This window comes from Leopardus geoffroyi, chromosome C2, assembly GCF_018350155.1.
Source record: "Leopardus geoffroyi isolate Oge1 chromosome C2, O.geoffroyi_Oge1_pat1.0, whole genome shotgun sequence".
Classification (NCBI taxonomy): Eukaryota; Metazoa; Chordata; class Mammalia; order Carnivora; family Felidae; genus Leopardus; species Leopardus geoffroyi.
The window spans coordinates 65,372,515-65,387,046 of record NC_059333.1 but is presented as its reverse complement, the minus strand read 5'-3'; the positions used below and the strand labels follow the sequence as shown (position 1 = coordinate 65,387,046).

General features: G+C 42.9%; 1 protein-coding gene across 2 annotated transcripts in view; it reads right to left on the bottom strand.

Moving 5' to 3' along the window:
* The window catches only part of UPK1B (uroplakin 1B), a 42,179-nt gene extending 29,265 nt beyond the window's left edge, over positions 1 to 12,914 (bottom strand). For both annotated transcript variants that reach the window (XM_045502131.1, XM_045502130.1), the window contains exons 1-3: positions 12,785 to 12,914; positions 1,349 to 1,436; positions 8 to 208 (exon numbers count right to left, since the gene is read on the bottom strand). In XM_045502131.1, coding sequence (XP_045358087.1) covers positions 8 to 208; positions 1,349 to 1,417 — 270 coding nt within the window. In that variant the 5' untranslated portion in view covers positions 1,418 to 1,436; positions 12,785 to 12,914. The remainder of the gene's footprint in view (positions 1 to 7; positions 209 to 1,348; positions 1,437 to 12,784) is intronic.
* Between the last annotated feature and the right edge of the window lie 1,618 nt (positions 12,915 to 14,532).

Genomic DNA, 14,532 nt, shown 5'->3' with positions numbered 1-14,532 from the left:
CTCTCACCGCCAGAAGAATTTTCCTGTTGGACTTCATGATGCCTACAATGCCTAGTACGGACAGGCAGAAGAGGCAGATGCCAACAAACATGCCAATCCAGGCTGCCCCGTAGATGTCATCATTGTCAGTGGCTTCGAGCAGCGGGTAGAGGCTATGCTGGTCGGATACAAAGAAGATGCACTCTGCAGTCAGGGCGATGCCGCACATCTGGGGGCAGAGGGCATTCTGTCAGGCTGGTAGTGCAACAGCGTTGGAAAAGGGATGCAAAAGTGTGGGGAGGGGTTAGTAAGAGAGTCTAACTCCATCTCTGCATAGGCTCAAAGCAATGAACTGAGACTCATCGCCAGAAAATCAAACTGCTCCTTCCATCCTATTACTAGGATGCATGCCTCCTCCCACCTGTCACTCTGTCTTACTGCTATTTGGGGGAAAGACCCAGGCAATTTCAGACCATCTAAAGTCTGTGGGGCATGAACCACTCAAACAACATCTTGTATGAACAGAACCTCCCACCCCTACTCCCACGGTCCTTCATCCCAATTCCTGGATTATAATATTTAGACTAGTCTTTGTCTGGCACTGAGCATTAGCACTGGAAGTGACCTTGGTGGTTATCTTTCCCACCCTCTGCATTTTATTGATGAGGGACCTCGTCCTTGAAAGCTGATAACTTGTCCAGAGTCATGGAGTCAGAGGCAAGGCTGGGCCAAGACCCAGAGATCGTGGCTCTCAAGCGCTCTGTCAGCACACTGAGCCCACACAGCCTGACCTCTGAGCCACTCTCCCATCCTGGTATTGGCCTCTGTGTGATAAGGACAAGTAAATGCAAACATCTGTCCCCAGCAGCCTTAACAGCACTGTTCCATGCAAATCAAATCAAGGCGAAATAGGAAAGAAACACCGAAGTATGTGTGGGGTGGCAATGTTTGCACACGACCACGGTTGACATGGCTTCTTTTGGATTCTTGTGTTTTAAAGTTGGGAGGGAGGGGTTTGGGAGGGGGCATGGGCTAAATGGGTAGGGGGCATTAAGGAATCTATCCTGAAATCATTGTTGCACTGCATATTAACTAACTTGGATATACATTTAAAAATTAAAAAAAAAAACCATTTAAGTTGGGAGGGAAATATCCATTTTTTTGGACATATCACATAGTTACATACGATTATTTATATAATTAAATTCTAGCTAGCCTATTTTGCTAACACATTTCCTAAAATTAGGAAGAAAAAAGATAGGAAGCCAGTAAGGATATCATGGTTTTCCTTTAAACTCCCACTTTCGATTAATCCAAAAATTGTGATTACAGAAAGAACAGAATTTCCTGAAAAATACTCATTACTTACACCAACAATCACATTTCCAAAAATCAGCAGGCCCTGGAAGCAACGAGCAGTGGAGTCATCTTTGGCCATCTTCAGGATTTCCCCCAAGCTGAGGACACGAGAACACTCTAGCTGAGTAGGACCAGGTGACAAATGTTGCTCCAGGTTTCATAACATGACTCCATCACACTATCACCTGCATCACCTTCTCGTGTTCCAAAGCATCCAAACTGAAGTCAGGCAATCATTTAGCAAGGGAGGGAATTGGATTACTAAGCTCAGGAATCATTGCATTTTTTTTTTTTTTTTACTGTAATTTTATAAAGAAGAAAAAAAAAGTAAAGCTTGCCAGAGTCTGATCAGTAACTTTCAGTTGTTCTTTAAGGTGGAGAATATACAGACTGTGCACTTCTGAGTGATGCACTGAGGTCCTGCATGTTAACAAGGGCAGACATGGGGTGCTGAGGACTGGGCAGGGCTGAAGCACCCCCAGGTGCCCCAGCATGGCTCTTCCTATCCTTGGTCATGGCAAACTGAAACCCCAAAGGAAAACCCATGGCCACAGTTGGCAGTTGGTGCCCATATGGGCTACAGGCAGCTGTTAAAAATAATTATTATCAGAATATTTTGTTACCTTCAAAAATAGTTGGCAATTTAAAAGGTTCCCTGGGGGCACCTAGGGGGCTCAGTTGGTTAAGCGGCTGACTCGATCTAGGCTCAGGTCATGATCTCACTGTTTGTGATTTTGAACCCTGCACTGGGCTCTGCACTGATAGTGGGAGGAACCTGCTTGGGATTCTCTCTCTCCCTCTCCTCCTCCCCTGCTCATGTGGTCTCTCTCTCTCTCTCTCTCAAAATAAAGAAACAAACATTTTTTAAAAATCTTTAAAAAATAATGAAAAGTTCCTTGTTGCACGAGGGGGGGGCAGTGGGAGAAGAGGGGCTGACGTATAGTTCCTGCCATGTGTCGCTCTACTAGGCACTTCACATGCACACATCTAAGTCTCATAGCCCAATTAGGTAGAAAAGAAAAAAGGTGAGGAGGCTCATTTTGCAGATGAGGAAACTAAGGCTTTAATTTAGGTAATTAAGTTCCCTGGGGTCATGCAATGGAAGAGGTAGGCTGGAGACCATGGTCTGTGTGACTCTGGAGCCCAAGTGCATCCCCTCAACCCACACTGGCTCCTAGAAATTATTTACAAGATTTAGTGCTTTGAATGGCACTAAAAAGAAGTGGGCCTCTCCCTCCCTCAGGATTCTCTGGAAGGAACATGAGGGTAAGTGTTTGGGTCAGTTACTTTAGCTTTTGTACTTAAAATACCTCCAGAAAAGCCGTCCAGATCTCTTATTGTGTTGTTAATTAAATTAATCACTTCCTGTATTCATGCTTTAAACCAAAATGTATTAAGTGATAAGACTTGAGTTTTGAGGTATAAAAGATATATTAGGAAGATTGCTGTTTTCCAGGATTTTGTGCTCTCGTCGGGAAGCTAAGACAGGTTCCTAAATAATTTTATTACATCTAGGAAGACCCTAAGTGCTATGGGAGTTCCGGGTAGGGAAGACGGAAGCCTTGCAGAGTATGTGTGGTTTTGGTAAGTAGACTAGAGATATAGGGTGTGGTGTGGGAGGAAGTGGGGGTGTGCGGCTGAAATTCCAGGGAAAGGAAATGTCAGGGACCAGAGACCTAGAAGAGCAAGGTGGCTGTGAGGTGGCAAGTGAGTCAGTTTGGCTGAAGTCCCAGTTTGTACAGGGGATCAGTGGGAGGCAAGCCTTCTCAGACTTTGCTAAGATTTGACTTCCTTTGTTACTATTCTCTAATGTAAGCATTAGCAGCCTTCCAAAGAATCTCAGCTTCTCCATTTTTCCCTTCCTGGTTCACCTGGGTAGCTGTGGGAATTGAAAGGAATTAAAATTCATGAGTGTTTCTGGCCCAGAGCTGGGTGCATAGTGGGTACTCTATCAATGTTTGCTGAATGAATAGAACCGGGCCATTGTTACAAGATCTTTATGTGTAGTTTCTGCTTAGAAATGGCATTCATTCTTTCCCGCAATTGTTCCAGTAATTGTTAAACATTAGACTGAGTGGAGCCCGAGTGCCCTGAAGGAGTTAATACACAGTCTGCCAAGGGAGATCTTTACTCATGTAACCAGACCAGTCACATTGTAAAGTTCATTACTGGTATGCACAGACATTGCTCCTGACAAGTTCAGTTACCATCTAGAGACATGAATAAACAGACAGTGGAAGGCAGAAGTTCAAACAACACAAGTATAGAGAGTAAAGGGCAAAAGTCTGGAGGCCAAGTGCAGCACCATTTCAACCAGTACAGATTATGCACCCATTTGCTGGGTAGCAGCAGCCTGTTTGTGTTGACTAGTTGGTTAGCAGCAATTTGTTCTTTCAAGGAATGTAAAGTGTGATGACAGCAACATGGGTTCAAAGCAAAAATGACTGTATGCAGTCAAATAAAGGGGGAAATAGGACTATGGATAAAAGGAAGAGAGTATGAGGCTACCGAAGAGGGACTTTATTGGTGCAGAAAGGAACTGAAGATACTCTGAACAAGGGATTTGGCCCGGTGACTCATGAAGCCCCATAACGAACTTTTCCAAAGAGGAACCTGCCACACCGAGTTTTATAAAGGAGGAAGGGACAAATGAATAGAGGAGAATTGTCCATCAGAGTCAGGGTGGAAACATGCAGACAAGAGTGGGAGAAGACAAAGAGTGGGCAGATGAGGGGTTGGTATGAGCAAAAAGAAGAATTAACAGAAGAAACCTAGATAGGCATATGGAAGGAAATGCCAGAGAGGCAGCCTGACTGTATTTATGGAAGGCAGGGATATAGTGATGGTAAAACATTCTGAAGTTGCTGACCACTAGATTTTTCTCCTTTTCCGCTGTGAATTCTCTTCTTCAGGCCTCTGGGATCAGTGACACATAATAACTTAGAAAGTCACTCTCGTCTTCCAAAATAACAAAATGATGATGAAAGCTGCCATTTAATGAGCACTTACAATGTTCGCAGCACATGTTAGGTACTTTATGTGCATTTCCTCTCAACAGATCCAAGAGATGGGTATTTTTTTTTAAGTTTGTTTACTTATTTTTGAGAGAGATAGAGCAGGAGTGTGGGAGGAGCACAGAGAGAGGGAGAGAGAGAATCCCAAGCAGGTTCCATGCTTGGCTCAGAGCCTGATGCAGAGCTTGATCTCACGATTGTGAGATTATGACCTGAGCCAATACCAAGATTCTGATGCTTAACTGACTGAGACACCCAGGCACACCACGAGATGGGTATTTTTTTTTTTTTTTTTTTTTTTTTTTTTTTTTTACTAAAGTCTGTACTAGTTCCTTATGGCTGCTGTAACAAGTTACCACAAACTTCCTGGCTTAAAACAACACAAATGTAACATCTGATGTGGAGGTCAGAAGTATGAAAATGAGGGGCACTTGGGTGGCTCAGTGGGTTGAGCCATTAACTCTTGGTTTCGGCTCAGGTCATGATCTCCCAGTTTATGGGTTTAAGGCTCTCCCACCCACCCCCCAGTGGAGCTCTGTGCTGAGCATGGAGCCTACTTGGGATATTCTCCCTCTCTCTCTCAAAAATAAAATAAATAAACTTTAAAAAAAAGTGTGAAATAAGTCTCACTGGGTTACGATCAAGGTGTCAGTAGAGCTGCCTTCCTGGAGGATCCAGGGGGAGAATCTGTTTTCTTGTCATTTTGCAGATGAAGAAAGGGAGGCTTGAGAGATTACTTACTTTGCCCAACACCACATTGCTAGAAAATGCAAAAGCTCAGATTCAAACCCAGGTCTGCTTGGTTTTGGATCATCTACATAACACTGTGCAGTTTATAAAGTCCTGTCATGTAGCTAATACTTTCAGTATAAAAAGCAACGCCTGGCTCGCTTCCTTGGCAACCCTTAAGCAGAGAGAACAGGTCCATCTTCCTGCTCAGATGAGCCTGTCTTTGCAAAGGTCAGAATCAGTCTTCACTCACTTTTCTAGGTTCTTGTCTCCTTAGCTCCTCGACGTTGCACTAATATTTGTACATTTTCCCCAAACCCAGCGCTGCACCCACATGTTTTTCCAGAGATTTTTTTGAGATGTATCCCAAACCTGCAGTTCTCTCACCCACCCCTTGGGACCAAAATTCTTGGAAAGAAAAGGTGCAAATGTGCAGGTTAATATGACAGTCAACATTTCATAGCCTCTCCTTGGTCATTTGTATTTTAGACTAGGTTGGTGTCTCGAAGATCTAAAACATTGTTGTATCCATCAGATAGCCGCAAATGTCAAGAGAGATGGCAATTAGGGAACCAAGTGGAGGCTTCTGGTGGCTCACAGTGTAGCCTAGTGGCTGTGGTCTAGCTGTGAGCACACTGGACTTGGTGTCAGAATGCTGAAGTTCCAACCCCCAGTCTTGCCCATCCTTACTGTGTATCCCTGGGCAATGCCACTCAGTGTCTACTTCCTCATTTATAAGATGGGTAAAACACAATGTGTTTGATGGGGTTGTTGTGATCACTGACATAAAAGATGCAGAAGTGGTTGGCAAATACTAAGTCTGTTTACAAACATAAGAAATTATGATTAATAACCAGGGGCATATTTAGGAAGGGCAGGATATTGGGCTATGGCCTTGGTCCGTGGACCAGTGGCACTGTAACACCTGGAGCCTAGCCCGGAGGTTTGAAGGTGACTAGTCCCACAGCCAAGGTCTTCCAGGTTTAGGTGAGGCAGCCCCTTCTTCCTTCCCTCTGTCCCCTGCCTAGGGCCCAGTCTGCCGTAAGGACCTATAGTCCTTACCCGTGTGTGCTTTTTATTTTTCATGGAAGGATTCATGGGGGGAAATAATCTCTTTGGGACAAGAAACAAGTTTCCCAGTTGTGCTTGGGGTGTGGCCAGAGTCAGGTACCAAGCAGCACGTCCATGTGGGAGGGACCCTCTCTGCATTCCATCAGCATTCCTGAACAGTTAACACCGGACACTGGGCTACATTGCCCTGGCTTTGGCTGGCTCCAGGGCCTCTGCTCCAGACTGAGGTGGCGCAGAGCTGACACTCAAGATTCTCCTCTGTGCCCAGGCTGCGTTTTTCCTGATACAGAATTTACTTAGGGAGGACTCTGTTCTGCTCCCCTTGTGCATGCTTTCCTCCTGTTATCAATGTACAAATGGTTTCCTGCACTTTATTGTAAGAGTCTCCAAAGCAGGAGAAGGCACTGGAACCCTGTTTCATTTGTCTTTCTAGGTCCAAGGTGGCGCAGTGCTTGACCCATAGTAGGCACTCAATAAATTATTTTGATAGACAAAAGGCAGACAAAGTAAAATTTAGAAATGTATATTTGAATGAATGAATGAATGAATGAATAGACAAATAAATATATGAGTGAATTGTTTGCATAGACCTCTATTGCACAGTAGGTTAGAGAATACAATGAAGTGGGGAGAACATGGGCTTTGACTCTGCTACTTAGCAGTTTTGTGAGCTTGGGCGGTTTCTTTTTTCTTGTTTCCTTTTCTTTTCTTATCTTTCCTTTTCTTTTCTTATTTATTTTGAGAGAGAGCATGAGAGAGAGCACAAGCAGGGGAGGAACAGAGAAAGAGGGAGAGGGAGAGAATCCCAAGCACCATTAGTGCAGAGCCAAACACAGGGCTGAAACTCACGAGCTGTGAGATCATGACCCGAACAGAAATTAAGAGTCAAATGGTTAACCCTTTGAGCCACCCAGGCACCCCAGCTTGGGCAGTTTCTTAATCTTGTTGAGCTTCATCTTTAAATGGGTATCGTAATAACTCACTCAAAGGGCTTGTGTGAAAATTCAGTGAGAATATATGTGAAATCTAACACAATATTAGTTACTCAACCAGTACTAATCTTCTCCTCACTTTTGCCTCAGTTTCTTGAAGCAGGTAGACCACGCTAACAGACTTGAATGGTGAAAGTACCTAAAACTAGCCATTCCATTGTGTTTTAAAACACAGAGCCACATTCCCTTTCCAAGAAAATAGGATTTTAATATGGAATGCTAATATATACAACCAGATCAAAATCTGGCTGAAACAAGAGTGGAGAGCTTCTCCTCATCAGCTCAGAATTTCCAAGCCACATGGCAAGCCCCAGTGTGGCTGCAAACCACTCTTCCAGAACTATCAGAAAAGAAAGATGTAGGAAAAGTACTGAGCTGGAAGGCAGCTACCCAGGAAACTAGGAGACACTCAAGAGTGAAGTTGGGAAACCCGGTCGAAATGACTCCATGACATTACACAGTCTCTGTGTCAAAGAGACTGCGCCGAGTGGAAAACTTCTAGGAAAGGTTCTTGGAAAACAGGGGACTTCCATAATAGACAGCTGGAGGAGTGTCCTGGAAGGGGTTCCTAGCACACTTGGAGGAAAGGCAACATGATTTCTATGAAAGGAAACGATCAGGCCTGGCTAATCTTTCAGAGTTCTTTAAAGGCTCTGAATGCCTGTGCACAGGGACAGACTTATGAACTTATTTAAGTTAAAAAAAAAAAAAAAAAAACCTTGACAAATTTTCACACCAATGGCTACTAAAAAAAAAAAAAAAAAAAAAGAATTGATTGCCCTTTCCAGAAAGGACAGGCATGGAGAGAGAACAAAAAGGTGAGACAGATAGGCACCTCTCTACATAAAGAACATAAACTGGTGTTCTCTAGGGCCTGGTGGTAGATGTGTCTCAAGTTAATAACTTCTTGAGTTTTGTTTCTGCCTGCCTGATGAAGAAGCATTGTGATAAATGCCCTGTAATGGTTAATTTTATGTGTCAACCTGATTAGGATATGGTGCCCAGTTGTAGGGTCAAATACCAGTCTATATACTGCTGTGAAGATATTTTTACAGACATGATTAACATTTAAATCAATAGACTTTGAGTAAAACAGATTATTCTCCACAACATGGGTGGGCCTCTTCCAATCAGTTGAGGTCCTTAAGGGCAAAGACAGGTTTCCTGAGGAAGAAGGAATTCTGCCTCAAAATTGTCTGCAGATTTCAGACTCAAGACTGCAACATCAACTTCTTTCCTGAATTTTCGGCTGCTCTACAGATTTCAGGCTTGCTAGCCCCTACAACCCCATAAGCCATTTCCTTAAAACAAATATCTCTTTATGTGGCTGAAGACGTAGAGGCTTTGTAGTCAGATCTCTCATTGTGCAAATGAGGAAACCAAGGCTCCCGGAGGGGAAGTGACTTGTTCAAGATCATGCATGTGTTGTTTGCAGAATCAAGATTCAAGTCCAGGTCTTCTGACTCTTAATAGCCTTTTATTGAGCTTGTCACTAATCATTCTTCTTTCTAAGGTAGGTAGACACCACCTCCCTTTATGTTTTTTTTTCTTTTCTTTCTTTCTTTCTTTATCTATTTTTTGAGAGAGAGAGAGAGAGAGAGAGCACACAAGCAGGGGAGGGGCAGAGAGAAAGGGAGGCACAGAATCCGAAGCAGGCTCTGGGCTCTGAGCTGTCAGCACAGAGCCTGACGCAGGGCTGGAATCCACTAACTGTGAGATCATGACCTGAGCTGAAGTCTGGCTCTTAACCGATTGAGCCACCCAGGTGCCCTTCCCTTTATGTTTCTTTAAAGTTGAGAGAAACCTCCAATTCCCTGCCCTTGAACCTGCTCTTTTCCCTTAAAGGTTAAGCCATAAAGGGAGGCACATAAACAAAGCTAGCAGGCCTTCTACCATTGCCCTCCATTCAAACTCTTCTCACTAATTACCCTAATTTCTGAAATCCCACAAGAGAGTCACTCCTTTGCTCCTGATTAGAATGCACATCCATGTAAAAGAGGCACAGTGAGGCTCATGAGGCTTCAATGTCAATGCCTCATTGTGAATGATTTTATCAGATCTCTTCTGTACATTTTCAAACAGAGGGGGAAGACACATGAGAGAGAGAGAGAGACCCAAGGAGAGTAAAGCCTCAGTGGGCTAACGTAACTCATGATCTGGGGGCTTGGATCCGTCTTCTGTGGATAGAGACCAGGTCCTGAAAATATGATGTGTCTTCCCCTCCTACCTACCATTTCAGCCCCCAGTATGTATGTATCAGCTATGTCAATTATGGGGTCTATAGAAACTTTCTTGTGTTATTCCAAAATCAGCTCTTCCCTCATAGATAGGTATTAGGTTTGTTTTTAAACCTAGCAGGGATAAAAAATAAGCAAATGGGGTGAGCTGAGTTTTAAAAAGTGGGATTGGTAGAGGGCAGAGAGCCAAGTAGTGACTATTTAATTTTTTTAATTATTTTTTTAATGTTTATTTCTGAGAGAGAGAGACAGAGCACGAGCAGGGGAGGGCAGAGACAGAGGCAGACACAGAATCCGAAGTAGGCTCCAGGCTCTGAGCTGTCCTCACAGAGCCCAACGCAGGGCTCAAACTCATGAACCATGAGATCATGACCTGAGCCGAAGTCGGACATTTAACCGACTGAGCCACCCATGCGCCCCTATTTAAACATTTTTAAAAAATATTTATTTAGTTTTGAGACAGAGAGAGAGAGAGATAGCATGAGTCGGGGAGGGGCGGAGAGGGAGACACAGAATCTGAAGCAGGTTCCAGGCTCTGAGCTGTCAGCACAGAGCCCAACATGGGGCTCAAACTCACAGACTACAAGATCATGACCCTCACGTCATGAGGGCTCACCCAAGTCATATGCTTAAGCAACTGAGCGACCCAGGCCTCCTGTGACTGTCCACTTTAGAAATAATATCACCCCTGACTGAAAGTATGCAGCTCACCTCAAAGTGTTTTCCACATTCAAGAATAGCCTCTGTGAGCCCCACCCTGTGGAAAACTGCCCAGTGGCCTGGCACCATGATGATTTACGCAAATTGCTCAACATCCCAGGAGCTCCTTTGCTCTGGAGAAGTGCAAACATTTTAAAAGGCTGGAGTTTTCTTTTTTTTTTCTTGTGCCCTCATTCAGTTTGTTTTCTTATAAAAATTACTCATATCCATAGTGTTGATGTTTCCAGACACATTGAATAGGTCTAAAAACTATTGCTCACTAAATAAACCATTTTCAAAGTAAAAGAAAAAGAAATAAGACTCTCCCACCAAGCATGAGATCATTTCTTCAAGTTCATTACCTCTTTTCCTCACCCAAGTTTGTTGGACCAGAAAACATGCAAACCACACCTCAAACTCTAGCTCATGCTAGGGAAATTTGGATTAACAAAAGAAAAAAAAAACCAAACAAACAGAGAAATAGGAGAGGAAGAAATAAGAAACACACTGTGCTGTTACTTTAGCCCTGACCTTGAAACCCAGAACAAGAGTAGACAGTTTTATGACTTACAGGGGAGAATAAAGGTGGGTGTGGGGATTTTAGATCAGGACAATTGCTAGTCTGCTTAAATTTAGGGTAGGATGAGTCGCTGGCAATGATGAAAAGCAGTGCTTGTGCCTATGGCTCTGACACCCATGGCTCACAGCATCGATTGGTTTTTCTTGCTTCAAAGCTCTAAACCTGCTTTACTATGGCAACTAGTAGTTGGATGTAGCTATTTTCATTCAAATTCATTCAATTAAATAAAAATTAAAAGTTCAATTATTTGGTTGCACTAGCCACATTTTAAGTGTTCAATAGCCACATGTAGTTAGTGGCTATTTTATAGAACATTTCCATCATCACAGAGGATTCTATTGGACAGCACTGCTCTAGACTCCTGATGCTTGCCGTGGTGACTTCAGAGCCCTTGACCCACCTGAAGTCAGGAATAGGATAGAAACAATGGCTCAGGCATTCTCAGCCACGTGAGGACCTCAGGTGTGGGTAATGCCAGCCGGATGCCCAGCCCCAAGGCAGGAATGCTATGGAGACTCCTTGGGGGAGGTGAGGTTAGGGCAACTCTTCATGAATTTGGTCTTTGCCCCAGTTAGGGAACATCAGGGGTGTGTGCAGCCTGCATGGGCTGATCAGTGTTTGTTCTGGGTGAGATGTAGGCAGGAGAGGTCAAAAAGAAGTTCTGGGATTTCATTTGTTTTTCTTGACTAAATGGTGTATAAATTCCCCTAGGGATTTACAAGTCTATGATTCTTTCCAGGTAGTTTAAAAACAAAAAAATGGGTGAGTTGGTTTTTAAGCCTATTGTAGCAGAAAGCAAAATAAGAAAATTTTCTCCTCATCAAGAAGGGCTAATCAAAAGGAAAACCATTTCTTTACAAGGTTTGAAAACTAAATATATATAAAACATATATATATATATATGTATATATATATATATACATATATATATATACATATATATATATAATCTAAGTTCTTTCTTCTTGTGCTTAAGCAACTCTATTCAGGTAAGAAACAATCAACATTATCTTTAATTTTAAAAAGACATTAAAGGGCGCCTGGGTGGCTCAGTCGGTTGAGCAACTGACTTTGGCTCAGGTCATGATCTCACGGTTTGTGAGTTCGAGCCCCGTGTCGGGCTCTGTGCTGACAGCTCAGAGCCTGGAGCCTGCTTCGAATTCTGTGTCTCCCTCTCTCTCTGCCCCTCCCCCACTCATGCTCTGTCTCTGTCTCAGAAATAAACAAACATTTTTTAAAAAATAAAAAAATAAAAAGACATTAAAATTAATGATATTCAAAATGTATTAAAAGTCTTTGAAGCTACTTGTAAGTGGGGTTTTAAACCCCACTTATATTATATAAACTATAATTTGATATATTAATATATAAAATAATATTAACATTATTTGAAACTTAATTCATTTTATGTGTAGAAATGTTGTTAGAATGAAAAATATAGTTAGGACCTGTGGCTCCTGTAGATCAACTAATTGGTGAAGAGTAAAAATAAATTATGTAAAAGTAACGTTGTGTAGATAGAGCTAATTTGTTGACTTATTTCAACGGACACATTTATTAAACAGAACTGTCTGCAGGGAAGAAACATGAGTAAATAGCCCCACAAATCCCATTATGAGTAGGCAGGACCAAATGATTTCTGATGAGACAAACAGGGAACTTTCTCTCTACTACATTATTAAGAAAGAACATGATCCGTTTCCTTAAATTTTATTTTTGCTTCTCAGACTTCACAAGGAAATTGGGGTCCACAAACCGGGGTCTGTCTGAAATTCTAATCAGGAGATACAGGTTTTCCCAGGATTCTTGGATTTTTCTTGGTCTTTCTATTGGGAAAATTTGAGGTTGAGATCAGGATGGGTGAATAATACTCCCAGAAGAATTTTAATCTCCTTTCTGAGAACTGGACAATATCAAATGGTTTAAGAAAGCAATTTGTACCATTTAAAGTAAAAGAGAACAAAATCGCTACAATATTCTAAATAACAAAAAATGACAGATCTATTCATGAGGACATTATCTTCTCCTCTGCTCTCTTTTGGACCCCAGCTCACCTCCCAGGAAAGCAACCCAACCGTTGAGGGTGCAGTTGGCTTCCCTGCACAGTGAGATCAGTCTACTCACCAAAGTGCCCACTGCTCCTCCTTCCTCCTCCTTGTCTTTCTTGTGCTGAGCCGGCCCACTCTGCAGGCTGCTCCAGCCTGAGGTGCTTTTCTACCCAGCACCAATTCTGTGAACCTCCACTAGGGAAGGGTGGTCTGTGATTGGGAGGAAGCATCTCACATGGGCTGAGCCTGATGTTGCCTGAGCTTGCCTTGCTGAGGCCGGAAGTAACAGGAAGTTTTCAGGCAGTAGATTTCTGCTACTTTTGGAATGTGTGATTCTGACAAATGGAAGCACCTTGACAAGGCTCAGCTCAGCTCTCCTCTGGATTTCTCCTGGGTCTGGGCTTTCCTGGAACACACACTACTCAGGGCTATTGTTTTTGTTTTGATTTGGTTTGGTTTTACTATTTGATCCTTAATTGTGCTTTTGTGCCTTTAAAGGCCCATCTATTTTTCCTGACTGCTCAGGGTCATGCTGGTACATGTAGATCTGTCCAGGGTCATGGCTAGTTTCAGTTTCTATAACTTGCATATGCTACATTTATGGGGAGAGTGATACACTGTAGGTGGTCCAAAGGCTAATAAGGGGCAAGAGATCTGGAAACAAACAAGACTAGAGAAATTCTGGCATAGAGAGAGGGCTCAAGGAATTATCTGATGATATCCAATTCCTCCCTCCCCTCCCCTCCCCTCCCCTCCCCTTCCCTCCCCTTCCCTCCCCTTCTGTTCCTCTGGAGCCACCATGTGTCATACACAGCAGCAATAATTCTTTGAATGTCTGCTAACGTATCATGGTATGTGTGTACAGTAATTTATTTAGCCTGTAGTTGGGGATGGGTGATGGCAGTAATGTTAGAATTTATTGAGTGCTTTAAGCAATAGACTCAGGAGTTCTCATGGGTCCGGATCACCTCTGTAACAGGTTAGGTTCTTCAGGGAGCAGACTCTGGTACAAGTTTAGTGTGCAGTATATTTCTTAGGGAATGCCCTTGAGATTAACAACCTTGGGAGGGAGAGGGAAGAAATAGGATTGGGTAGAGAGAGAAGACAAGTTGCCATGCAGGTGGGACAGCCTCAGGCAACCCCCTCTCCCTAGACCGGAAGCTCCAGGGGAGGATGGCTTGTCACAGTTGTTCTGCATTGGGCCCCTCTGTGACTAGTCCTTAGATGTAGGTTGCCCTGGGAAAGCAGCTTTCAGTAGCTGAGGCGATCGATCCCTGAAGGGAGTGGAGAGTGGAGGCTGGGGGTGCCAGTACTCCCAGCAGCCATGCAGCACACTCCCCCTTGTTGAGGGGGCCTGCACAGGGCATCTGTGTGTCCATCACATGCCTTAATCCTCCTCAGTCCTCCAGGGCCCGTTTAGACACAGCATGATAACTCACACAATGGAATTCTATGAAATTGTGAAAAAAATGATGCCATAGAAAAAAATTGTAATGATGTGGAAATATGTTCACTTATTTATTCAACAAATATTTACTGAGAACTTTTGTTCTCAGTAAATACATGAGGAGATGTGCCAGGCACTCTTCTGAGTGAAAAAAACAGGAGATATATATATATATATATATATATATATATATATATATATATATATGAATTGGTATGTATATACATAACGAATGTAAAATAAATATCATCAGGGTTATATCTGGATGATGTGATATGGATGGCTTTTATTTTCTTCTTTTTATGTCGACAGTTCCTCTGTCTGCAAAGGATCTCTATTACAATTACAGAAAGAAAAGCATGTAAATTATTAAAAAC